We start from the raw sequence: 26,265 nt of genomic DNA, 5'->3' as shown, positions 1-26,265 counted from the left end.
ACTGGGGCTTACACGGCCCCTTCCTTTCCATGACACCCAGGCACCGCCTGGGCCATCAGGCATGGGCCCATGGGGCCGCCACCATGGGCTCTGGGTCCCCCTGGCCCCTTCGGGCTGCCTCCTTACCAATGGAACGGGTGCAATATGGGTACAGATGAGATGGGGCGCCTGGGTGCACGAGCTGGTGTGCAAACAGGGCTGATATCTCCCCTGAGCAGGGAGGCTCTCCTGTGGGACACAGGCGGAGGAAAGGGGCCCTCAGCACAGGCCCCACTGGGAGTTCACAGGGAAGGGGGGCTGCACCCCAGGCAGTTTGCTATGAGGAGAAGAGCATTTCCTGTTTGGACAGGGTGCGGGTGGACGTGTCAATGACTCTGGTGTCAGTGACTCCACACCAGAAGGGCTGCATTTCCCAAACCCCACGGCCTGCTCCGGGGCAGGGTGGGGGGTGTGAGCGTCCAAGGCCGTGTCCCTGTGTGGTCCACACGCGTGTGTGTCCACATATTCTCTCTCGCCTCAGCAGCTCCCAGACAGGAATCCAAATCTGAGCCGAGTTCTCTTTTTCCCCCAAAGAAGCCCCCCTGTGGGGGCAGCCAGAGGGCGGCAGTGTCGCCGGTGGGTGAGCGCACAGGCCGGCACCCATCACTCACCAGCCTGGACCTGGGGTGAGCCCCCACCTGGGGGTAATCAGGCGGCCTCCCCGGTGGCAGAGACGGGGCAGGAGACAATGCGAGGAAAATGCTTAGGACAGCGCCTGGCAGGCGGTCAGCGCTCCGGACGGAAGCTGCTGTGGTTACTGGCAGTTGTGGTCTGGTCTTGGCAACGGAGCCCATCGGGCCCCCAGGGAAGAGGCCCCGCCCACGGGGACAGGCCCAGAGACCTGGAGCCAGCAGGCCCCTCTCCTCCTGGTCTCAGCAAACACTGAAACCTTAAATGACGAAGACTCAGGCCTCCGCACCATTTCCTGCCCTTCCTGCTCAGGGAGGAAAGAGGACCAGAAAACAGGCTGACATCCACCAGGAAAGTGTACCCTGAAAACGGGGCTTCGGGCTGGGCCCCAGGACCACCGCACAGAGACCCAAAGCTTTCACACTTTCCCAGAAGTATGGACTCTTGAGTCAGAGGGGTCTTAAAAAGGTCCTGTGGCTTATTTTTTCAGGCAAGGAAATGAGGCTCAGAGAGAGGAGGCAACTGGTCCCAGGTCACAGAGCTCCTGGTGGTTGCTCTGGAATTGACACCTAGGCCTATGGGGTACTGAGCCTGTGTGGTAACCACCAGGCTGCACCGCCACGGGATGTGGCTGTAGTTATAAATAAACACCCTGGACCAGGGGACCCCAGCCTCAGCAAGAACGGGGCCCCCTCTGATGTCAACATGTTGGTAACAGCATTTACTGAGAGTGTCCCTTGCTGAGGAAATTCTACAGTGGCCTGAAGCTCCCAGGAATTTGGTGGCGTTGGTAAAGGAATGTCTATGCCATTAATCACAGGGGCATCTCGGCATGTTGAAGACAGACCTGGTGATGTCTCCTCATTCTGAGGCACCCACCCCAGGTGTCCCCGACACCTCAAAGGTCTTCCAAGGCACTCCCCAGGACATAAGCCACTGCTCAGCGCTTCTCCTTCCAAAAGAGCTGCATGCCCTTCAAAGTCACCTTTGGGGAGAACGTTTTTGATCCCAGCCACTTGAGTGGGGCTACAGATGGGGCCTGGTCCTCTCAGGAGATGACCCCTTGGGACTGACAAGTCATCCATGGTATGAAGTCACTGATCTAGTTGTGTCACAAATGAGGGCTAACCAGAGAGGCACAAAGCTGCATTTCTTGGGAGTCAGACAGACAGCACATAGTAGGTGCCCAAAAATCACACATGGAAGGGAGGAAGGCAGCTCCCCAAGGAGGTGAAGTTGGCACCGTGATGATGTCATTGGAGGAAGTGGAGCCTTTAGGCGACCACATGAGCCAAGAGACAGTGGGTGCAGGGCACTACCATGACATCTCAATCCTGCCCACACCCTCATAAGGAGGGTCCCATGTCCTCCTTACAAAGAGAAACTGAGGCTGGAGAGGGGCAGAACTTGGCCAAGCTAACTCAGGCAGAGGCGGCAGAGGCAGGGTTTGGGCCCGGCTCTCGATACCTGCCCCCTCGGGGGACAGGGGGCAGCTCCCTCTACATCAGCACAGCCTCCCCCATCCTGACTCAGGCCCGGGGCCCAGCGCTGCCCGGCCCGGCGAGTCTGGGAGAGGGAGTCCCCAGGAATCTGAGGCCGGGCTGGCAGATCCTTCCTGCTGGAGTGTCTCTAGTAGGGATCTGGGATCTGGACAAGCCATGGCAGGATCCGGCAGGACGAGCCCCCGGTGTGCCACCAAGCTGGGCAGGGGGCTCCCCAGCCCAGTGCTGCCAGCTACACCTCAACCCAGGCAGAAGGGGTGGTCTGAGACCGGCCTAGAGCTTTGGAGGGTTCTGGGTTGCCTCTAATGAGAGCTGTGGATGAGAGCTCAGCTCATCCCCATAAACACACACGTCACACATACCCATCATACCTGCACACACATGCATCACAAACACACATCACACATGCACACTCATCCATCACACACACCCATCGCATGCACACACATTTGCTTACACCTTCGTGGGACTCACCGCCCTCTGCCCAGAAGCTCATCCATGTACCCCGGATGAGGAAACTCCACTCTAAGGCAGTCCTTACCTTGTTACAGTTAGGGAAACGCAGGCCCAGACCAACATGCTGTCTGCACTCTTCCTTAATTCTTCTTAAGAGCTTACTCCCTCTGAAGCCAGGAGATCTGGGTTCAAATCCTGACTCTTCCAACCACTGCTGGAGTGCTTTAGGTAGATGACATTTCCTCTCTGTGCCTCACTCATCTGTAAAATGGCGATAAGAGTGGACATTGACCTTATGAGGGCAGCCCAGGTCTTCTCCTCCCAGAGGGACTAGACAAGTGCCTGGGCCTCAGTTTTCTTCTCTGTAAAATGGGGACAATTGTGCCCACCTTGCCCAAAGTGGTTTGAAGATTAAACCAAGACAGGATGTGAATCGGAGGTGAGGCGACCTGTACACAGTGGCGCTCACTGCTCAGGAAGTCTTTGTTGCATGGAGGGGTGGCGTTCTCCTGCCTTGGGGACTGGATCCCCAAGAGGGGAGGACGGCCCCCGCATCCTAGCTCAGGCGTGGCGGCTTCAGGCCGTGACTGCCTCTGAGCCCACGGCCCCGGCCTCAGTTCCCCAGTCTGCAACAAGTGGGAGGGCACCTCCGACCTGACACCACGCCCCGCAAAGGGCTAGGCGGCGCGGGGCGCCGGGCTCAGGTGGGCACCTGGCAGGCCTCCTGGCGGGCGCGCCGGCCCCCCGGGGCTCCTTCCGGGTTGGCGGCGGCGGCGCGGGGGGCGGGGGGCCGCGCCGAGGGGCCGGGCGAGGCCGGGAGCGCGCGCCCCCGCCCCGCGCCCGCCTCCCGCCCGCCCTCCCGCCGCTGCGCTGGGAGCCGGGCTCCGCGCGTCCGGGGCGGCAGGCGGCGCGGGCGGGGACGGCGGGCCGGGGGCGGCCGCGAGGACGGCGCCGGGCGCAGCATGGGCGGCCCGCGGGCCTGGGCGCTGCTCTGCCTCGGGCTCCTGCTCCCGGGAGGCAGCGCCGCGTGGAGCGTCGGGGGAGCCCAGTTCTCCGGGCGCAGGTAAGGACTGCCCCCCACCCCCGTGTCCTGCCAGCCCCGCGTAGGGAGCCGGGACCCTAGGCACCCCTAACCTCCGTGCGAGCCCGGGATTGGCAAAGGGACCCGGTCCTCCACCGCAGTGCCAGCCCGGGTGGGGGCAGGGACCCTGGGCCGCCCCGCTATTTGGCAGAGGCTCCCGGCAGGGCAGGGGGTCCCCTCCTCCAGGTGTCTGGAGCCGGCAGCCCCTCACAACCTCCTCCATCCCCCACCACTTCACCTCCAGAGCCCCAGAGGAGGAGGGAGGGGCACAATGAGGGAGAAGCCCCCGAGGACTTCTGTCACCCTAGCCCAAAGGCCCCCCTCCCTGCACTTAGGAAAAGCCCGGGACACCCCCTAGCCGACGCTCGGGAGACCCCTCTCCCCTTGTCCTGCTCCTGGCTTTTTTTAGTACCCCTGGCTATTTATTTCCCTTGGAGGAAGGCTGGGGTGGAGTTTCGCATGCAGCCCGTGGGTCACTGTCGGCCCCCAGGGACCTGGCATTTTGGACAGATATGGGAAGGAGTTGGCGTCTTCCTGCTGCTCTCTCAGGAGCTGGGGACATTCTCTCTTCTGCTGTTTATGGAGCATCTTCTAGTACCAGTGAGGGGGCCCTTTATATGCAGTGTCATCATTAATCCTTCAAGGAAGGAATGAGGTAGGGGGCACTGTCCCCATTTAGCAGATGAGCAAACTGAGGCTCCTGAGAATTAGCATAGTCTTCTAGGGTCATGGGCCGTTAACAGAACAGCTGGGATTAGAATCTGTGTCTTTCTGGCCTTGATGACAGTGTTTGAACCTGCCCCGGCCTGTGTCCTGGCTGCAGCCTCTATCCCTGCTGGGGTCCCCTCTTGAGGGCCAGCTGCGGTTGTCTGAGGCAGACAATACGGAGTAGCCAGGCCTCTCCAGGCCTTTTCATCCCATTCAAAGGCCTGCCTGGCCCCCACCCCCTACGGCCTCAATTCTTTAATTCTTTTCAGAAATTCCCCTTTCCCAGTGGTCAGGGGCCAGCTTGGCCCCACTGGGCTAACAAGAGCAGGTGACGTGGACAGGACTGGAGGGCAGAGGTGGCCGAGGCATCAGAGGCCAGAAGAGCAGTTGTCTGAGACTGGGATGGGCGAGTGGCAGATGTCACAGCCACCACCTACTGCATGTTCACCACGGCTGACCTGGGCTGCATTTTACCTGTATCCATCGCCTCCAGAATCTTCCCAACTGCCATGGGAGGCATGCATTTTTACGGTCTCCATTTCACAGAGGAGGAAGCTGAAGCCTAGAGAGGGGATATGACCCCAGGGTGTGTATGTGAGTCCCCAGGATCCCGGGTGCTAAGATGACTGAGACTCTGAACTCCGAATTCCCACTGTTGGGTTCAGATGGATGGTTGAGAGGGCGTAAGGTCCAGACTACCCTCCAGCCAGTCCAGGGAAGGGCCCCCGAGCCTGGGCTTCTCGCCCCCAGGACTTGCTGAGTGGGAGCGGGATCGTGGCTATGGGCCGATATCTGATGCTCACTGGGGATTGTCACACCATCTGTTCACAGAAGGCTCACAGTGGCCTGAGCATCACAAAAGCCCTGTGGGCAGTGCTTTTGCTCCCGTTTTATAGGTAAGAAGACTGAGACCTAGAGAGGCAAAGTGGCACCTCAGTCCAGGCCAGCCAGTTTCCAAAACCACAAGCAGAGGTGGTCAGCTTGTGGGTCTGGGAGACGTTTGCAGGTCGTGGTTAGGAGTTAGTGGCTCTGGCCTTGGCTCTGTCACCCACTGGATGTGCAACCTCAGACAGGTAACTTCACAGCCCTGGGTCTCAGTTTCCTCACCGTTTCCCTGTTTCCTCCCCTCATCCCCTGCTCACGGGCCTGTTCTGAGGGTGGGCAGCCCCCCAGGGGAAGGGCATGGGTCCTGATGTACAGTGGTTCCTGTATCACCAACATTAGGTGGAGGAAGGGACCCCTAGCTGGAGGAATCTGTGGTCCTCAGCTGCCAGGATGTCCCCTTGTGGCCCCGTCCCAGCATCATTGGAGACAGCATGGGGATGTCATACCCATCAGCCCTCTCTCCACCCCCAGCCCGGCGCCCCAGGCGCCCCTTGGCAGCCGAGGGATCAGTGTCAGAAAAGAGGCTTTGTGCCTGGGGAGGGGGAAGCCCGGGAAGGCATCCAAGGGGCCGCCCCCAGCCCCAGGAATGTGGCAAGACTTTGAGACCCCTGGAACCAGGGTGCCTGGGGGCTGTGCAGAGCTGCCTTGGCTCACCCCTGCCCCAGTCCACCCCCCAATCCCTGCTGGGGCTGCTTCCTGCCCCTCCAAGGTCCCTCCCAGCCTGAATCCCCATTTCGTTTAAGGACCCATCTCAGTGCTGTGGCTCTAGGGTTGAAGCCATCAGTGGTGTCCTGGCCCAGGCCTCTTCCTCCTTCAGTACTGGCTTCCTTTGGGCAAATCCTAAGAATTCTCTTCCTCAGCCCATCTCTCAGGAGCTCAAATCCCAGCTCTGTGCCCACATGGGTGACTCAGGCAGGTGATTTCTCTCAGAGCCTCAGTTTCCCCTTCTGTAAAATGCAGAACCTGACAACTCCCATCCCTCAGTCGAGGGTATGACCTTGTGTGGAATGTAGTGTGCTGGTGTCCCTCGGGGAAGCCCCTGGGGTGAGGGGCCCCATGTCACTGTCCAAGAACAAGAATTGCCAAGAGCAGTTAGCACTGTGCTAAGTGGGTTGTGTGAAACCTCCTCCGCTGGAGGAGATTCTGCTGTCCCCATTTGCAGATGGACAAAGTGAGGCTCAGAGAGGGTCAGGCTTTGTCCAAGGTCACCAAGTTAGGAAGCAGCAGAGCTAGGACTGGAACTTCGCCCCTAGAGGGGGGTTCTGGCTCTAGTCACCCCACCCCCACCCCATATGTCTCTTTTCTTTCCTCTCCTTTTCATAACGGCCCTTGGCCCCCAGCCCGCTTGGCTGCCTCCTGCAATTAGCTCCTATCACCGTTCCGGATCACAGCCCTGGGCCCCGCGGAGACAAAGTCCCCTGGGCCCCTTGTGGCAGGGAGTGGAGGGCAGGTGGGGGGGCCCTCGTGGGGGCGGCTGGTGCCAGGCTGAGCTGGTCTGGCCTGTTTTCTCTCCTTCCGGCGGCCTCTGGGGGCCCAGGAGGTGCTGAGTGGGCAGAAGTGGCAGGCCCAGGAGGGAAGTGCTGCTCCTCCCAGCCCCTGCCCTAGCCCCATCCCACAGGAGGTGGCTCAGCCTCACCGACTTCTTGGGCAGCTTATCGCAGACCATAGCCTGGGAAAGGAAGCCCCCAGGGGCAGCCAGATGGAGGTGGGGCTTCCAAGTACTGCACCCATCTCTGGGAAACTGCATCCTGGCTCCTCTGCCCAGGACCACTGTCAGTTCTCAGTCATTCAGTCATTCAGCAAACCTCCCTGAGTGCTCTCAGGCTGAGCCCCATCCTGGCTTGGTCCCTGCCAATGCCGTCCTCCAGCATCTGTTGGGAGGCAAAAGCTATGGGCTATTATGAGGGTGAGGGAGCCCCTGGAGCTGCCTGACCTCACCTGGGGCCTCAGGACTGAGACCTAAAGGATGAATTGGAGTTTGCCTGAGCTGGAGGGGTGGGGCTTTCCAGGCAGAGGGAATCTCATATGGAAAGATCTGAGGTGGGAGAGAACAGGGCACATGGAAGGGAGGGCAGCAAGTTTGAAGAGAGACGGGAGCATGCAGGACAGAACAGTCAGAGCTCGCAGGGCGATGGGGAACCAGCGTGGGCTCCAGACTCCAGGCAAGCAGTGGTGACTTTTTTTAGGTCTGTGCTTTAAAAAGAGCTCCTGCTGCCCTGGAAAGTGGACGGACAGGCGAGAGGGTGGTGGGGCCAGGCCAGGACTCTGCAGAGAGCTCAGGCTAATTCTGGGGGCAGCAGGGCTGGGGGCTTCAAGACCAAGGTGGGGGGGAGCGTGGTAATTGGTGATCCTCCAGGTGGAGGGGCTGAGGGGCTGACCTTGAATCCCACCTGGCCTGAGTGTCCCCTCTGTCCAGCTGACCGCCAGCTCCATGTCCCCTAAGCAGGGGGGTGAACTCCAGCTTGCAGGAAACCAGGGAGCCAGGCAGTGACCCACGCGGGGGAGATTTTAATTAAGGAAGAAGAAGAAAATAGTTTTCTCTAGCCCCCACCCTGCCCCCACCGTAGAGAGAGGGACAGCTTAGGCAATTGTGGGCAGTCACAGGCCCGCCTCCCCAAGCCCAGGTCAGGGGCTGGGCATGGGGGTGGGGGGCGGTGTACATGTGTGTGTAATGGCACATGGCTGTGTGTCTGTAGGTGTGGACCCGAGTGCAGGGAGGGCGGTCATTTGTGTGGCTTCATGTCCTTCCGGATTTGCTTTGGTCTGATTGTGCTTGAGTGCCTCTGTATGTGTGTGCTTCTGTGGGTCTGTGTGTGCACATGGGCACAGGTGTGTCCAAGAGTTGTATGCACATGTGCATATATGAGTGTGTCCATGTGCACATGCGTCTGCCTGTGCCTGTGTGCTCGGTGTGTGTGCATATTGATGTGTGCGCGTGCATTTGCAGGTGTGTGTTGTGTGTGCGTCTGTACACTGGCGTGGAGTCTTCATTCCATGCCCAGAACCCCCTCCTGTGTCCAGACAGCTCTGACTGTCCTCTGCTGAGATTGCTCCCTCCCTCCTTCCTTCCTTCTCAGAACCCCTTGGCCAGCCTGGATGATGTCACACAGGCTGCAGGGGGACATCCAAGCCCCCTGAAATTGTACCCCAAGTTTTATGCATTTTTCCACAACTCACATCAATTTTCCAAAGGGGCTTATGTCCCCCCAAACAAAACCCTGACAAGTTTAAAACCACAGCTCTAGGGACCTGGAGGCTCTAAAGGGTGGGGGGCCTTTTTGAAATGAATCATTTTAAACTTATGAAATCCCTACCTGCTTATTAGGAGAAACATTTCCAGCCTAAGATTAAGACTGCAGGCTCTGGGGTCAGATGGACCTGAATTCCAACCATGACTGTGTCACATCGTGGGTGCCCAGGGAGCGTCCTGGACCCCAGCACTTCAGTCTTCCCATGTATAAAGTGGCTCATAATTGGGTGTTTGGAGGGCCCGGGGCACACCTCCTGGCAGGCAGCAAGCATGAGAACTGGAGGCTGCTGTGAGCGCAGCAGACAGAGGGGGTGGAAAGCTCCTCCCCGCCACAAGAGATGGCAAATTGATGTGAACATGTGATTTTTCCTAAGTTTATGCGCATATAGCTATATTTGTGCATACGTGTATAAATAGTCTTTTGGCTTTCTGTTCCTTTCTCATTTTAATAGAAATGCAGTCATTCTCTATTGGTCTACGCATGCTTTTTTCCTCCTCACCAGGCCCAGTGCTCTACACATGGAGACCTTGGGCTCTGCCACAGCATCTGGTTCCCCATATCTAGTGGTCCTGTTTAGGCTGTTCCCAGTTTTTCACTGTTCCCGACAGTGAGGTAACAAGCACCTGTCACCTCTGCCATGGGGTGGCTGGCCAAGGGCTCTGTTGAGCTGCTGCCACGTCACTGGGCCAACAGAGCCATCCCTTCTCCTGGCTCTCCGACCTCCATGCCTGTGGCTAGGCTGGTCTCCTCCTGGACTGAGTCTGTGCAGGGACTTCCCCAGAGTCGCACAGTGAGTTGGTCCACTGGTCTCAGCCAAGGACATTCTCCTTCTGGGGCGGGGGTGGGAGAGCAGCTGGGGGGACTGGACTTCAGAGGTGGCAGCACCTCTGTGATGGCTGGGACATTCCAGGTGCTCAGTGGCCCTCAGCCCTGCACGGGGTCACGATTTTTTTGCTGGGCTGGGAAAGGAGGGCTGTTTCAGGTGACCCTTCTGAGCCCGAGCCCCCCACCCTGCCAGACTTACCTTTGTGGCCTCGAGCTCAGGGTCAGCAGGTTCCCAGGCTGGGGCCTTCACAGAGCCACAGACCGTGGCTCAGGAGATGGGGAGGAGACGGGAGCTGAGGCCTCTGGAATGGAGTCAGGGGCCAGGCTGGGCCATCCACCTTCGTAGGTATGAATCTGGCTCCACCATGAGCCAGCTCTGTGACTTGAGCAGCTGTCTTCTTCTCTCTGAGACTCAGTTTACACCTCTATAAAGTGTGTGGGGGGGGTGCCCTCCTGGCTCACCGTGAGAAGATGCATACAGTAGGTGCTCAATATATGCAGCACACTATGACCATTAGTTGGCATCTGGAGAAGTCAGTCCTCCATGCTTGAGACATTGATTGTGCATCCTGACTGTCACACAGAGGGGACGCGAGGACAAGTGAGACAGGGGCTCTCCCTCACGTGCCAGGGGAGCGAGAGTGCAGACTGAATCACCAGCTTAATTCGGCGTGACAGGTATACAAAGTGGTGCGGATCCAGGGCAGGGAACCATCAGTTCTGCTCAGGTGGGGGTGGGGGTGGAGAAGGACAAGGGGAGAGGTGACAGCACAGCCGGGCTTTGAAGGTAGGAGGTGCCAAGGGGAGAAGTGGAGGAAGGGTGCTCTGGGCAGTGGGCCCAGCATGAGCAAAGGCCTGGAGGCGAGGGATCCAGGTGTCAGGGCAGAGATCCGGAGGGCTGAGGCTGGGGGTGAGCAAGGGAGGATGCGGCCAGGTTTCCATTTTATGACACTGCCTGTAAGGAGAGACAGAGGGGCAAGATGGAGGGGCCGCTGTTGTTGTCCAGCTAGGAGGCAGGAGGCAGTGGTGACCCGACAGGCCAGGGTTGGAGAGAAGGGATGAGGAGGAGGGGAGCCCCCTGGTGAAGATGCCCTGCTTCCATCTTGCCCCCCAACAGCTCATTCCCTAAGACCTCCCCAGTAGGGGGTGAGGGCACGGCCGCCCCCGCTGGGGCTGTGGAATTCACTCCCCAGCCATAGCAGCACAGAGCCTCCTACCGGAGCCCAGAGGACTCTGAGAGCTCAGGGGCTCCCTGCCTGGAGAGTCGGGGCTCCTAGAGAGAACACGGACCTCCTAACCTGTCCTCCTGGGGTCCCGGGCATGGGGCTGCACGTTGCACCTGAGCTTCCCCTCTTTGGATCTGTTTCAGGAACTGGTGCTCATACGTGGTGACCCGCACCATCTCGTGCCACGTGCAGAATGGCACCTACCTTCAGCGAGTGCTGCAGAATTGCCCCTGGCCCATGAGCTGCCCAGGGAACAGGTGAGTGAGACCGTGGTGGAGAGGGAGCTGATGGCATCACAAGTGGAGGCACAGCGTGGGCAAAGCCCTGGCAGTGGGAGAGGTGGCGGAAGACCCTGTCTGAGCTCAGCCCCCTGGGCTCTCTTTCAGCTACAGAACCGTGGTGAGACCCACATACAAGGTGATGTACAAGACAGTGACCGCCCGCGAGTGGAGGTGCTGCCCGGGGCACTCGGGGGCAAGCTGCGAGGAAGGTAGGACTGCCCCAAGGTGCAGGCTAGGTGCCTCCCCTTGGCTGCATGGGAAGGAGCCCTAAACTTGCTGAGTTGGTACACACTGCGGTGCGGAGCGCCGTGCGCACTAGGGTACCCTGCATGGAGTAGCTGGTGAGCTCCGGCTCAGACCTAGTGGGAGCCTGCTGTCCTGTGGGTGTTGACTGCCTGCCTCCTGGGGGACTCTCAGGACCCCTGGCAGAATTTCATACCTGCTGTGTTGCTCACGTCTTCGGTCACACCATCCCAAGCCTTTCCTCCAAACCTGGAGAAAACGCATCAGGACATTGATGTAATAGATAGGTCAGGGGGTCTGCAAGGTCAGGATGGTTATATCCATCCTGCAGGTGAGAAAACTGAGGCTCAGGAAGGTGATGGGCACACAGCTCCTAAGGGGCAGTCACGATTCGAACCCCGGTCTGCCTGGCTCTGCCCAGGGCCTCAGGGAGGGGAGGACTCCCCTGGGCGCCGCATGTGTGGAGCGTGTCCCAGGCAGAGGGACTCTTCTTACCCCACCCCCTTCTCTGTGTGCACTGTGGGTGGCGCAGGGCCGAGACCCGGCAGGGGTGCAGAGAAGGCAGCCCGGGCCTCCCTGGAGCCTGGTACACAGGTTGCTTCGAGAGCCATCTCTTCTCAGGCACCTGCCTCTCTGCTGAGCATTCCAGGCCACTCCCATCCTCACTGCTTGGCCAAACCCGGTGAGAGGAAGGTTTGTGGACACCAAGGGCTGTGTTCCGAAGAATGGCCCTGAAGAGGATGGCCCGGCCTAGTACCAGCCGAGAGCCAGGCCTGTCGGTGCCTCGATGGAAAGAGGCGCTCCAGGCCCCCAAAGCACCATGGGATTGTGAACATCAGTCACCAGACGTATCCCGATTCCAGAAACGTGAATGTGTGAAACACGGCCTCCGGATCAAGGGACTGTGATGCCGACAGCACTCACCATTCCTAGGGGGGCCTCTTGAGAGATTTACACATTTCACCTCCCTGGGGCCCCACAGTAGCCCCGGTTCACAGAGGGGGCAATAGAGACCCAGGGAGGTGGTCATGTGCCCAGAGTCACACGGGGTGGGGGCAGAGCCCACCCCAAAATGGGACAGGGAGGGGGCCTGACAGGTTTCAATGTGGAATGAGGGAGTCCCCAAAACAGCTGGGGAGGAGCGGGATACCCAGAGGAGAAGAGAGCCGTCTGACACCCAGCAGGGGTCCCGTCCAGAGAGGCAGCATTAAAGGCTGGTGTGGGAGGCTGGGAGGAGCAGCCACAAGGGGAGCCAGGAACAGCACCCGCCCCTCCCTGCTGGGAGGCAGAGGGGAAGGTGGAAGGGCCCCAGGGGCAGGAGGAGAGCCAGCCAGGAGGGGCTGCTGCCAAGGAAGCCATGGAGGAGCTGGTGGGGGGGAGGGGCGAATCCTCAGGGTGTGGGGGCCGCCTGGTCCTGGAGGGCCTGCCCAGACAAAGGCCACTCTGTCCCTGGCTCCCCTCCCAAGGGCAGACCTTCCCGGGTCTGTGGGGCCGTCAGGAGTGGGTGAGGGAGCAGGTCAGGTGGGGCAGTGCCCATGCCCTTGAGTCCAGCAGCTGGAGGCTGTGTGTCCAAGAGGCAGGATAAGGGCTGGGGGCTCTGCCGTTGGCAAGGCGGGGGTGCAAGACAGGGGCTGGGCCAGGCCAACCCTGACATCTACCACCTCCCTCTGCAGGGCCTTCGGGTCCCAGCCTGAGGACAGGGGGTATCCAGGGCTTCATGGGCCAGGCCAGCTCTGCCACACACCAGCTGTGTGGCCTCGGGCTGGGGACTCTCCATGCATTGTGCAAGGGCACCGGACTGGGGGGTAGGGAGGCTGCAATTCGAGTGGCCCTCGACTCATGCTCTGTCAGAGGGAGGGTCGCCTTCGCTAAAGGGTGCCACGCTGTGGTGCGCGCCTGCAGCAGCCTGGGGTGCCCCCACACTGAGCCTCGGTGTCCTCCCCTGTGAAATGGGGGATAATAGAGTCTGCCTCCCAGGATGTTGCCAGGATGAAATGAAGCAGGAAAGACCCTGCAGATGGTGTGGCAGCCCATGGTGGCACTATGTGATGACCGATGGGACAGAAGGGCCTCTCCCCACCCACAGGGTTGGAGCTGAGCAAAGGGGTGCCCAGGCCTGGATATTCTGGAAACTGTTCTGTTGGGGTCCTGGAAAGGAGGGGTGGAGAAGCGTGGGGACGTTGCCGGCCCATCCCGGGCCCTGCCTTTCCTCTGATAGCCGGGCTTAGGCCAGGCTCCCCAGCTGTTTCCCCTGCCAGTGACCGCCCTTGTGGTTTGCTCAGTGCTGTGACGTGACCCTGGGGCCATAGAGCTGCATCACCAGGGGCGACAGGGCCCAGGGAGCCTGGGGTGAGCTGAAGGAGGAGAGGCAACACCCATCATCCCAGAATCCAGCCCTGGATCAGCTGCACTCTGCTGTGTGACCTGGGGCAAGTCCCTTCACCTCTCTGAACCTCATCTCTCTCTGTGCCGCCTGGGATTGAAAAATGCCCACCTCATACCTTATTATGAGGACTAGAGACTCACGCCTTGCACACAGTAGATGCTTGAAAAATGTCTTCCCCTCCCCTTCAGCCCCCTGTGCTGGGGATTCTGTGGTGGCTCTCAGGGACCACCCCGCCTCCCACCTCTGAGACCCCACTTCTCAGTCAGCTGCTCAGCAAACAGGCCTCAAGTGTGCAGGCTTGACATCCGCTAGGCCAGACGACTTCATGGCTCCTAGCCCTGGTTTTCCCGTCTGCAAAATGGGAATGTTCGCTCTGTGATGAGCAAGGATGGTCTCCTTGATGTTCGTGACACCTGTGAGGAAGGGGCTAGAATGGGCCTCATTTTACAGATGGGAAACTGAGGCGTGCAGAGGCAAAGAGGCTAGCCTGGGCTCTCTCAACACGTGAGAGCCAGGATTGGGATCTGCCTGACCAAGCTTCTGTCTGTGCTCCCAGGCCTTGGGATGGGCCCTGAGCAGCCTGGGCTGGTGGCTTCTGCTGAGAGCCGAGCCGCTGTGGCCACCATGTCACCCTGCCTCTGGGGGCTCCCTGTAGGCAGATCTGTCACCCATCAGACCCACTGTCCAGATGGTGAAAGTGAAGCTCAGAGAAGGTGTGAGTCTCACACAGGGTCACACAGCAAGTAAGCATCATGACTGGGATTCTCCCCAGGGCTCTGGCCTGAGGTCTGCAGTGTCCCCCTGCCTCAGACCCTCCTGCAGTAACAATGACAAGAGGAAGGAAAGCTGCCACCATCCTCTGTCCGTGCTAGGTACTGTGAATTGTACTCACCTGTGTCATGCCGTCTTGTCATGGTACAGAAGGTCCAGATGTGGAAACTGAGGCTGGGAGAGGATCTTGCTCTGGGTCACGGCCCAATTCAAAGCACATCAGTCTGACCCGGAGCCGGGATCTCCCCTCTGCAGAGTGCGGGCTGAGGACTTCCAGGCGGAGCAAGTTCAGGCAGTGGGGGCACCGTGAGGCTGGCAGAAGCCAGTCTCAGCCCCAGCCTGTCCCAGATAGAAAGATGGACGAGCTGGGGGCTCCCTCTCTGCCTTCTCCTCAGGGGCGCCCCTAGAGCCAGGCTGCCTCTGTTTCCCTCTCCCTGTCTCCACTATCCTCATCGCACATGTCCCTTCCCCATCTGTAGACCCCCACAGCCCTTATCTTCCATGATGGGGAACCAGCGTGGGAAGAACTTTGCCCAAGGTCACACAGCAAAACAGCTTATGAGCAGACTCGAGGTTCCAGCCCAGGCCCTTCCTGGGCCCTCGGCCTCTCGTCCACGGCTGGGCCCTTCCGCACACATCTTTCCAGCTCTAACCAGATGCCAATTTCAGAGCCAAGCCAGTGCTTTACTTTGCGGATTCAGAGTGCCATGGGCAGTGGCTGTTTCCTCTCCCTGCGACCTTCTTGGTGCCCCCACCTGGCTGCAGTGGCCCCCAGCCTGTTATCACCACTCTTGTCTCTCCAGTGCCTGGCACGGGCCTGGTGTAAAGTGGGTGCACAGAAATGAATGGGAACCCCATGTTACCCGAAGAGCAGGCCAGGCCAGACACAGACAAGCCTTCCCAGAGGCCTGCCAGAGGATTCTTGGAGCTCCTGGCCACAGCCCTGACCTCGAGCCCGGCTCAGGCCAACAGCAGCAAATATTTACATTTGCAAAGTACATTCCCAGGAGGAGCCCTGGGCCGGGGCTGGGGAGGCTGCACCTCTGTGGCTTGTGGTCACGGGACCCAGCAGCCCTGGGAGGTGGCTTTGAACGAGGAAACCCCCTCTCTTGGCACCTCTCCTTGGAGAGAAAGTCAGAAGTGGAGCCCAATGACACCCCCCCAACTTCTCACACCCCCATTTCCAGCTTAGGGCAGGATTTGAATCCCCTCCCAGCCCCCGCCCATGTGGACAGGCAGCCTCTCCTCTCTGGCCCTCGGTGTTCTCATGAGGATCTGATGAGAAGGGGCGCAGGGCTAGAAACTACAGATGGCACTGGCCTTGTGCAGGTCAGAACAGGGAGTGATGAGAGCGTCAAGGGGCTTTGGTGGGTCCCCTAGTCTGTCTAGGAAGGATTCCTGGAGGAGGTGACATGGGAGCAGCTGCTGTGGGGGTGGGGGTAGGGAGGCAGTGTCGTGTGTGTGTGTGTGTGTGTGTGTGTGTGTAGGGCTGGCGGGGACCTCCCAGGTGGTGGGAAGTGGCCCACAGTCAGGATCCCAGAGTGGAGCTGGGTTCGTGGTCGTGGGATGAGTTTGGAGCTCCTGGGAGGGCGAGGTCAGGGCTGGGGAGGGGCCCCTTCAGGCCAGACCGCCAGGCTCGGGTGAAGGGGGCTCTCAGCCTACTGGGGCCTGCTCCAGGGACCCTGGCCCAAGCCCAGTGGGAGGGACATGACAGTTTTGTCCTACAGGAGACCTCCCCTAACCCGTGGCTTTTTGCCTACTGGAATGCTGTGTGGTGTAGGTCCATTTTACAACCTGGTGTGTCCATTAAAGTATTTCTGTCCATTTATCAGAATTTAGGAGAGTTTGAGGGATAATTTTTGTGATCCTAAATCCAGAGCCAAGCTTTTCTGGGTTTTTTGACAGTTTTGTTATTTCTTTAAACTTTTTTCTTTTTTTTAAATTTTAACTTGCAGTTACTTTGAGCCAGTTACGTCTGTGCTGCTGGTCAGGCCATGTTTTCATTAGTTTTTCTAGTTTCTCTGGCTCCCCAGTGAAATGTCCAAAAGCAAATCAGCTGAAGAAGGATTTTCAACCACAAGTTCACAGATTCATAACTCAAGGACACCCTAGTGCGACATTAGAACGTTGATGCTCATTTTCAAGACTGTTGTGTCTGCCGTCCGCATTGTTTTGCCTTTGCTTCTGTTTGCTTACTTTAAATTCATTTTCAGCCAGTGATTCATGCACTCACCAACAAAAGGTTATGGAGGCCCCTGAGGCCCTACTGCGCGCCGGGCACTTTTCCAGACCGTGTGCAAAACAGATGAGGTCCTTGCCCTGATGGGGCTTGTGATCCAACCAGGGGGATGGACGACCAACAGGAGACTGGGAAACTGGCGCAGAAGATGACGTGTTAGAGGGTGGAAAGTGCTGTAGAAAAAAAGGGAACGATAGCAGGATGGTGGGGCAGGTGGCAGGGCAGATGCTCAGCCGAATGCTGAGATGCTTCATCCTGGAGAAAACCGCAACTTCCACGGGGTTGGAGAGCCGGCCACTTCTTTTGGGTGACTTCCTAAAAAGAGTAATAAAATGATCTTTTCCATCTTCCTGTGGGAGCAAAGAGGTGAGGAGGGCTTGGCGAGGCTGTTCTTCTCAGGAGCCAGCAGGAAGGGCCTCTCTGCCTCTGCCCAGTGAGCTTGGGGGCCAACTCGAGGTGCCAAGTGGCTCAAGAAAGAGGAGATCGGGCCCTGGAGTTAGACCAACCGGGGTTCAAATCCAGTCTCCAGCCTTAAGGTGGACGACCGAGGGGCAGTCACTTCACCTCTCTGCCTTGTTTTCCCCCAAGGGGAAATATTCATAGTCAGTTGTCCATTTATCTGAGTACAGGGGACAGAGAAGTGGTGATCCCCAGCTGCTCTGTGCCTCAGTTTCCCCATCTGTAAAGTGGAGATGATACTAGCACCCACTCCCAGGTATACTCACAGGATTTGTGAGGATAATGAGTTAAGACTGTGTATGTAAAGTACTTAGAAGGTGCCAGGCCCAGCATAAGTGCTAAGCCAGTATATAGGATCGTTATTATTACCTACCTTGTAGGATTGAGCTGGGCTATCTAAAGCGCTTAGCACTGGGCACGGCTCACTGTGGCATCCCCCTGCCCACAGGGCCCCTGACCCCTGCCCCAGCCCTGGGCTGCCAACCCACCTTCCTCCATCCTGGGAGAGATTTACCCCCGTGCCAGGGCAAGTCACAGGCCTGGCCCCAGCGAAGGCCCCGTGGTGGGACCTGGAGCAGGGTCTGGCAGCCTGCGTGCTGGGGGCCCGGCCAGAGGGACCTGTCTGGTTTGAGTTCCCGGCGCCTCTCATTCTCTGCACCAACCCGCAGCCTGGCTCTGAGCTGCCAGGCCCGCGCCTTATTTGGGTCTTGTCTCCCCCCAGACAATACTTCTTGGCCTTAAAAGGCAGGCCTGGGGGGGTTGAGGGGGCAGTTGCCACTGCTGGCTCCAGAGCCCCTCCAGCTGTGCCCCGCTGCCCCTGGCTTCTCCAGCCCATCCCTCCAGCTGTGGAGAAAACCAGACCCCCAAAGCCAGACCAGCCAGGGCGGCCTGCTCCTTGGAGGGGTGGCGGCAGGGGTGGGCTCCTGGAACGGGTCCCCCTTGCCCTCCCAGGCAGCCAGCCGCCCTCTGGTTTTCATTTAAAACCAGCGCTGGATCCACTTTGGCATCTTCTTACCGAGTGGGGCAGGGAGAGGGTGGACAGTGATGTTGCAGCTGCCGTTCACTGAGTACCTACTGTGTGTCAGGCCCTGTGTGTGCACAGTAGGCCCTTTGTACACATCGCCGTCCTCAAGCCTCACACCAGCCTGGGAGGTGTAGAGGCCTTATGATCCCATTTTACAGGTGGGAAAATAGGCGGGTCCAGAGAGGACAAGTCACACAGGTCAGCAAGTGGCAGGGCTGGGACCCGACCTCGCATCTGTTAGCTCTAAGTTCTTAACCCATGCAGTTTGCTGGGGTCATAGGGGAAGCCCCCAGCCTCACTCATAGCCCCCATCCATTGCCAGCCCCATCAAGTTGGCAGCCTTGTTCCATATCAGCCCAGTTCATGCTGTGTGACCCAGGTAAACTGCCCCACCTCTCTGGGCCTCTGTCTCTCTCTGCGCTGAATGGAGTAGGGAGCCCTGCTGGGGCTGCAGTGGCAGGCGAGGGGGTCTGACAAAACAGGGATGGCGCGGGCCAGCAGGACTCTCACCCCCACTGTCCCTTAGTTGCAGGCTTCTCTGGCTTCGTGGAGCCTGGCTGGTCGGGCAGCGCCATGAGGCGGATGGCACTTCGGCCCACAGCCTTCTCAGGTGGGTCCTGGGGCAGCTGCTGGGAGTTCCCTTGGGCTAGGGGAGGTGGAGGGGGCACAGGCAATGTTGTGATTGTCCTAAAAGCCAGCTGGGTCCAGCAGTAGAGGGTCAGGGATAGCACCCTGCCCTTGCTCCCCGCAGGCTGGAAAGAAAACTGCCAGGGGGACAGGAAAGGCCCCAGAGGGGAGTCTGACCTGAACCCAGGCACCGCGAGACCCGTGACGCCCAAACTCTTGCAGATGTGGGTCTGAGTCCCCAGTTTCCTCTTTTTCTTTAAACTGTGCTTTTCTGAGCGTCTGCAGTGTGCGAGGCGCCTGGCCAGGTGTTTTCCATCATCAGCTTGTTTAAACCTCACAGCTGTTCCCCACCCCCAGGAAGGCATCATTGTCCCCATTTTAAAGAGGAGGAAACTGAGGGTCAGAGGGGGGACGTGCCTTCCTGAGGCCCCACAGGGAGGAAGGGCAGCACTGGGACTCGACCCCAGGCTCTGTGCTTGTCAAGCACTCTCTCCACCCTCGCTCTGGGCTCAGCGTCCTCAGGTGTGAACGGGGATGACACTCGTCCTAACATGTAGCAGCATCGTGGTGAGGACTGGAAAGACGAGCTTGTAAAGCGCTTGGCCCAGAGGTGCCTGGCAGCCAGGCGGTTCCATAAGCACAGGAACTGTGATGAATAATTTAGGAGTATCGTGGGGAGGCTGGAGGAGCTGGATGGTGGTTCTGGAGGGAGGGTCAGCGGGTGATACCTCTGAGGCCAGCCCAGTCCATCTGTGGTGTGTCAGTCCCCAAAGCCGGCAGGCCCAGGCCAGCCCCACCCAGGTGGGAAGCGGCAGGATTTCCTGCCCTGGTTTCCTGGAAGGGAGTCATTTTGGCTGCAGAGGCTGCGCAAGTCGGGTCCCTGGTCCTGCTATGGGAGAAACGGTCCACTCTAGAGGCTCCGGAGCCAAGGGAAACCCACAGGGCATGGCCCACCCTGGACCCACATGCCCTGGGGTCTGGACCTACCCTTTCCTTGAGCTGGGCTGTCTAATGGGTTGGAGTCATCAGGTGTCTTTCCCCTCCCTCCATCCTGCCCCCAGGGGCTGAGAGGTTCCAAGGGAAACCTGGGACCCCTGGCTCCAGCCCCAGCCGCCTCCCTCCCCACAGGTTGCCTCAACTGCAGCAAAGTGTCGGAGCTGACTGAGCGGCTGAAGGTGCTGGAGGCCAAGGTGGGTGAGCAGCAGCCCTCTTGTCTCCCCCCACCCCCTCTTGGCACCCCACATCCAGCCCACTCAGCGTCCCCACAGTGCAGCTCTGAGCCGAGCTTCGATACCCACGGGCAGCTGACTTCCCTGCCAGGCGTGCACCACCCTTCTGTTGGTTCCCATCCAACTTTTTCAGCCCCCCGTCCAATTCCCTTCCCCAGGAAGCCTGCTCAGTCAGCCAGCCTGGCCTGCTCTTCCTCCAGGAGGCCAGTGAAGCTCCCCTGTGCGTCCCCATCCCCATCCCAGCCAGACAGTCATAGGCACCCCCCGAGTCCGTAGCTGGGTCCCCTCCGTGCCCTGTCACCTTCACCCTTTGTCTTTCCTGCCGTAATATTATCTTCCCAGTTTCAAAGACAAAACATCTATTGCGCATCTCAAATTATTTCAAGATAAAAAGTTTTTAACCATTAAAAAGTAAGACATTCTAAATTTAGAAACAGGAAATATTCAGAACCATGAAAAACCTACCAAAAAGCCATTCGTGGGAGTTGCCTGTGCCCCCAGAGAGCACGAATGTCGAGATTTAAGCATCTTTTCTTCCAGATTTTCTAACACATGTAGAGGTGTATACACTTCGTCTGCATATCCTTTCCTCCATCATTCCCTTCTCTGGGAATTTATCTTAAGAAGCTTAGATGCGAAGATGTTTACCAAAGTGTTAACTATTAACAGGAAAATTTGAAAACCAGACGACAGAAGGGGTGGTTGCATAATTAGGGAGCGTGGCTCTGTGGAATGGTAGACGCCATTAACAACACCTCCATCTTCTAATGTGAAAAGATGCTCGTGGTGTAGCAAGTGGAAAAGCCAAGCTTCTGAACAGCATGTGCTAGAACCTGTTATGAGGCCCAGGAACCCCAGGAACCCCACACTGCTCCCCAAGCTCCCTCCCAGGAGAAGCCGGCATGAGGGGCAGTTGGATCTGGAGAGTGGGTCTCAGTTCCGGGGCTGCCCAAGAGTTTCAGCTTTTCTCTGGACAGACCCACACGATCCCGCACCCCCTGGTCAGTGGCATTCTGTCCTCTCTTTCATCCTCAGTCAGTGGCTCAGGGGGCCTTTCAGAGTCTCCCCAACACTGGGTCCAAAAGTGGTTTTATACACCTCGGGGCCTCTGTGTCATGTCAGACCCTCCCAAACATTCCTCCAAATTTAGTAACAGTCCTTCCAGCCTGTGGTGCGTTAGCAGGCCAAGCGAAGTTTCATATCATTTATGCAGGTAAGCATAGGGAAAAAAACGCATGACGCAGCAAACACGGCAACAGTCACAGACCTCAACTTGGGTGGTAGTGATGGTGTGTAATGACTTTTCTGCAATGAATGTGATGACCTGTGCAGTTTGAAAACCACAGTCACGTCTGATGAAGTTCTGGGCCCTTGTGAGCCTGGATCTCCACTCCGAGCTGGCTTTTGCTGGCTGCATGGGCCTCCTGCCCACCATACTGGAGGCCCCGGCTGGCCTGTCCCTAGTGAGACCCTGGTACCCACCCCATCCCTATCTTCTTCCTCCACAGGTAGCGGTGCTGACTGTCATGGAGCAGGCAATACCCCCGACCGCAGCTTCCCCCAAGGACCTGGCCCAGCTCTGGGGCTCCCCAGCTGCCCAGGGCAGCCCTGGGGATGGAGGCCTCCAAGGTGAGTGGGTCAGTGGGGAGTCCATTCCCACGTAGGAATGAGTCGGGGGGGTGAGAGTCCCGTCCTCAACCTGCTGCTGGCTCCCAGCTTGACCCACTGTGGGCCCCGGTGTTCCCAGCTCTCCAGTGGGCCTGAAGGGATGGTCTCCAGGGGCCCCTGAGCGGTGGTGTCCTGGGAGGCCCAGAAGTTCCTGCCCTCGCCCCCTGGTGAAGCTGGGGGCAGGACTCTGGATGACGCTGACCCCTGCCTACCATCCCCCCATCCCCAGGGCTACCTGGAGCCAGAGAAAACACGAGGGCCCCACTGCTCCCTCGAGATGGTAGGTGCTGGCTTGGAGGTGGGCCAGGGGTGGGGTAAGAGCAAGGTGGGAACTGCCAAGCTGATGAGCTTTCTCCCCCAGATCGAGTTGGTGCCCGGGGGCTTCCTGGGCCCATTGGCCCCAAGGGAGACACCGGCAGCCGTGGCCCGATGGGGATGAGAGGCCCACCAGGTGAGTGTGAGTGCCCCAGCACTGCTCCCCCAGCTCCCATGGCCAGTCCCCCTAGGTGGACCCTGACTTGGCCAGAGGTGGCCTGGGCCCCTTCCACCACACCCCTCTCAGCTCACCATCCTTCCACTCGTGCCTGGGCTCCCCCAAACCCTCTTTTGCATTTGCTCGGCCTGTGCTCCCTGAGCACCTACTCCCAGCAGACTCTGAGCTGGGCACTGGGGTGGTATCAGACAGGTCCCTGCCCTCCTGGAGCTCCTGGGCTGGTGCGGCAGGGGCAGGGGATTTGGGAGACAGGGCATGGCAGAGGAGAAACAGCAGTGCCCCTCGCCATGTGGCCAGAACTGCTGATATGGGAGCCTGAGGGAAGGAAGCCCAGACCCAGCCTGGATGAGGTGGGGGACAGGGAGGGCTTCCCAGGGGGAGTGACATCTTAGGTGAGGCCTAAAGGTTGACCTTAAATGTATACCAGGCAGAAAAAAGGGACTGAGAGAGGGAACAGCTCATGCAAAACCCTGAAAAGGAGAGAAGAGAACGTCCTGGAAATTGGCGTTTGCTAAGCACCTACTGTGTATCAAGTGTCCATTAAAAGCCCCCGGGGAGGGCTGTGTTCATCACCCTCCTAGATGACCAGGGAGGTCAGAGCTAGGACCTGCCCGGGCCTGTGGCCTCCAGCCCTCTCGTACCCGCTGCCCCAGGCTACCTCGTCCTGCCCCCTTGCAGCTCCCCAGGCCTCCCTGCCTCCTGCACACCCAGCAACCCCCTGGTTCTGTTGCAGGTCCACAGGGCCCCCCAGGGAGCCCTGGCCAGGCCGGAGCTGTGGGCACCCCTGGAGAGAGGGGACCTCCAGGTCCACCGGGGCCTCCTGGTCCTCCTGGCCCCCCAGCCCCTGTTGGACCACCCAACGCCCGGATCTCCCAGCATGGTGAGTCCCCACGGTCACGACAGGTCAAGGTAGGGGTCAAGCTGGCATCACCATCCCCACAGTCCTGCTGCCATCTACCAGGCTCCTTCTATATACCAGGCTTGCCCTTGGTCAGCCAGTTGTCACTCAGTCCTCTGACAGGTGCTGTTGTCCTCCTCTGTTCACAGATGGGGAAAACTGAGGGCCACAGAGGGGCAATCACGCCAGGCCATGGGGAGCCGGCTTCAAACCCAGGGGCCTCCAGAGCCTTGCCCAGAACTACTCGGCATCAGGCCCTCCTGCCGTGTCCTTGAGCTGGCCAGGATCCAACCCTCAGAGCACTGGGGAGCTCAAGGCCTGGCAGCAGGAAGTGAGCCCTGAGCTCCCAAGGACATGGCCCTGGCCCTGTGCTCAGAGAGGCCCCGGCTCCCTCCACCCAGCTGTGCTCTAATGTGCAGCTTTCACCTCCCCAGCCTGACCCACACATGTGCTGCCAGTGGTCAGAGCTCGGAGTGCCACATTCAACCCCATCTGTGCCATATCTTTAGTGTGTGACCAGGTACCATTCATTCATTCTCCCATTCATTCCATCTCACCATTCATTTTCCCTTTCCAAGCCTCTGTTTCCTCATCTGTATGATGGGGTAGTGACAGTGCTGGCCTCCCGGAGCTCCATGACACCCATGCACAGAAGCCTGGCACAAATTAGGTGGGCAATAAATGGCAGCTTTTATTGTTCCCATTCGACATGTGACAGTACAGGCTCAGCAAGGTGGAGAGTCTTGCTGGATGTCACCTGCTAGACTGTGGCAGGGTTAGAAGCCAGGTCTCCCTGCCTCATAGTCCTGCATGGCCAACACTCTCCCCTCTCCCCAACTGTGGAACAGGTGCCTGCTGGCCCCAGCCACACTGTAGGCTGTCCCACAGGGCAGTCAAAGCTGGCCTGGCAGAGGTGGCAGGTGAAGACTGACCACCCCACTCCGCTCAGCCCTGCCCAGCCCAGCCCAGCCCTGCTCACTCACTGTCTTTTCTCCCCCAGGGGACCCGTTTCTGTCCAACACCTTCACTGAGACCAGCAGCCACTGGCCCCAGGGACTAGTTGGACCCCCAGGCCCCCCAGGGCCCATGGGTAAGTTGAGTCCAGGTCTGGGGTAAGGGGTGAGGTTGAGGAATGGCAGAGGGACTAGGGCTGTGGCTATCAGGAGGGAGCTGATGGTAGACTTCCTGGCTTTGTACTGTGTTGTGGTCCTGATGACATCCTGTCTTATTCCAGGTCCCCCTGGACCTCCTGGTCCCATGGGCATCCCTGGGAGTCCTGGACATGTGGTGAGTGTTGTTCCAAGTTCTCCCACTCATCTGTCCACCCACCCACCCACCCGTCCGCTTGTCCATCCACCCACTCACCCACCATCTCCATCTCCATCCATGCTTTTATTCATTTATTCAGGTGTTTATGGAGCACTTAATATGCAAACTTTCCATACATCTTCTCATTCAATTTATGTAACAGGAAGCAAGTATTGTTGTCACCTAAGGCCGGAAAAAGGTAGAGATTCTTGCCCTAAGGCTATGGCCAGCACCTGGCAACTTCCAGATCAGAGTGGGGACTAGCCGACTCCGGGCCGTAACTCTGAACCCTGAGCTGTATGAACTGCCTGCTCTACTTGGGCATTGGGCCCAGGCCAAGCTGGGGCTCCCTCCCCAACCCCTCTGCCCCCTAAGTCCCTGCCCACTCCACCTGCCCCAGCACAAGGCTGAGGCCCTGTCTTGTTGCTCAGGGACCCCCAGGCCCCACTGGACCCAAAGGAATCTCTGGTCACCCAGGAGAGAAGGGCGAGAGAGTGAGTACTGAGGCAGCCTCTGGTGGAGGATTCTGGGGAGTCCTGGGACCCAGGCTCAGACCCCCCAACAGCTGACTCCATTCCTCTCCTCCCTCCCACACAGGGACTGCGTGGGGAGCCTGGCCCCCAAGGCTCCACGGGGCAGCGGGTGAGTGATGCTGCCCACCATGCAGCACCCCCTCCCACAGGCCCAGACCCCTGCCCTGGGTCCACCCACTGCGGCCAGAACTCCTGACACGCTCCCCTGTCCAGGGCATGCTGCACCTCTCTATTTCCCTGTCTCTGGATCTTGTCGGCTTCTTAGGATCAGGTCACCTCCATCTCCCTCACTCTGGCTCTGTGTCTCTCTATCTGTTTCTCTTTCTCTCTCTTTCCCTCTGTGTCTCTCTCTCTCTGACTTTCTGTATTTCATTTTTTCACCCTCCATCTTTCCAACTATGATTGTATATTTGTCTATTTCTCCCTTTAGTTTGGTCAACTTTTCCTTTGCGTATTTTGAAGCTTTGTTATTAGGTGCATAGATATTTGGTATTTTAACATCTTCTTGGTCCTTTATCTTTATGAAGTGAATATCTTTCTCTCTGGTAATAGTCCTTGTTTTGAGTTCTACTTTGGTATTAACATAGCCACACCAGCTTTCTTATGCTTAGCGTTTGCATGGTATATCCTATTCAATCCTTTTACTTAACAACTGGTGTCTTTCTATTTAAAGTGCATCTTTTGCAAACAGCATATACTTGGATCTTGCTTTTTTTTTTTTTTAAACAATCTGTTGAATTCATTTACATTTAATGATATGTATAATTATTGATATGGTTTGGTTTAAAAGTCAACCATCTTGCTATTTATGTTCTATTTACCCTATCTCTTCTTTGTTTCTTTTGTCCCCTTTTCCTGCCTTCCTTTGGATTGAGTACTGTTTGCAATTCTGTTTTATTGCTACCAATGACTTTTTAGCTATACTGCATGTTACTTTTTTATGGTTCCTCTAAAGATGACAATATGCATCCTTGGCTTCACAATTTACTTGAATTAATGTTATACCGTTTCATGCACAAGCAGGAACATTACAACTGTGTAATTCACCCTCTTCTGTCCTTGTGCTATTGCTGTCATATATTTTACTTCTGCATTTGTTATAAACCCCACAAAACATTGTTGTGATTATTTCTTTAAACAGTTGACTTTTAAAGAGGTTAAGAAAACAAAGAGAAATAGTCTTTTGCATCTACAGATGTATCTATCATTTCTATACCTTCCTAAGCTCCAGACTTCCATCTGGTATCATTTCTTTTCAGCCTAAAGAATGTAATTTAGCTTTTCTTGTAGTGTGGGTCTGCTGGCAACAAATCCTCACTGCTTCTGTTTATCTGAAACTGTGTTTATTTTACCTTAATTTTTTTTATTGAGGTCATAATAGTTTATAACATTGTGAAATTTCAGTTGTACATTATTTGTCAGTCACCATATATATGTGTCCCTTTATCCCTTATGCCCACCCCCCAACCCCCTTTCCCTCTGGTAACCACTAATCTCTTCTCT

The 26,265-nt window shown here is 57.8% G+C and overlaps 1 protein-coding gene and 1 long non-coding RNA gene across 32 annotated transcripts in view; one reads left to right on the top strand and one right to left on the bottom strand.

Moving 5' to 3' along the window:
- LOC139084705 (uncharacterized) overlaps window positions 1-3,419 on the bottom strand; it is a 45,435-nt gene extending 42,016 nt beyond the window's left edge. The window contains exons 1-2 of one of the 2 annotated variants that reach the window (XR_011542343.1): window positions 3,017-3,419; window positions 2,713-2,888 (exon numbers count right to left, since the gene is read on the bottom strand). This is a non-coding gene — a long non-coding RNA (uncharacterized lncRNA). The remainder of the gene's footprint in view (window positions 1-2,712; window positions 2,889-3,016) is intronic. The other variant, XR_011542344.1, reaches the window with a different exon arrangement.
- A 52-nt stretch (window positions 3,420-3,471) lies between these two features.
- The window catches only part of EMID1 (EMI domain containing 1), a 49,602-nt gene continuing 26,808 nt past the window's right edge, over window positions 3,472-26,265 (top strand). For 3 of the 30 annotated variants that reach the window (XR_011542340.1, XM_070628641.1, XM_070628635.1), the window contains exons 1-13: window positions 3,475-3,690; window positions 10,747-10,860; window positions 10,996-11,093; window positions 18,533-18,616; window positions 19,762-19,823; window positions 21,371-21,491; window positions 21,760-21,810; window positions 21,892-21,981; window positions 22,757-22,903; window positions 23,922-24,011; window positions 24,156-24,208; window positions 24,661-24,723; window positions 24,827-24,871. Coding sequence is in view for 26 of the 30 variants with exons in the window: in XM_070628641.1 (XP_070484742.1) it covers window positions 3,590-3,690; window positions 10,747-10,860; window positions 10,996-11,093; window positions 18,533-18,616; window positions 19,762-19,823; window positions 21,371-21,491; window positions 21,760-21,810; window positions 21,892-21,981; window positions 22,757-22,903; window positions 23,922-24,011; window positions 24,156-24,208; window positions 24,661-24,723; window positions 24,827-24,871 (1,119 nt within the window). In the remaining 4 variants the exon portion in view is untranslated. Of the gene's footprint in view, window positions 3,691-9,966; window positions 10,056-10,746; window positions 10,861-10,989; window positions 11,094-18,532; window positions 18,617-19,761; window positions 19,824-21,370; window positions 21,492-21,759; window positions 21,811-21,891; window positions 21,982-22,756; window positions 22,904-23,921; window positions 24,012-24,155; window positions 24,209-24,660; window positions 24,724-24,826; window positions 24,872-26,265 lie in introns of those variants that run through there. The other 27 variants (XR_011542341.1, XM_070628652.1, XM_070628637.1 and 24 more) reach the window with 22 other exon arrangements.

The sequence above is a fragment of the Equus przewalskii genome, chromosome 7 (genome assembly GCF_037783145.1).
Source record: "Equus przewalskii isolate Varuska chromosome 7, EquPr2, whole genome shotgun sequence".
NCBI lineage: Eukaryota > Metazoa > Chordata > Mammalia > Perissodactyla > Equidae > Equus > Equus przewalskii.
The sequence above is the reverse complement of the archived record's forward strand: the minus strand, read 5'-3'. Positions and strand labels throughout refer to the sequence as shown.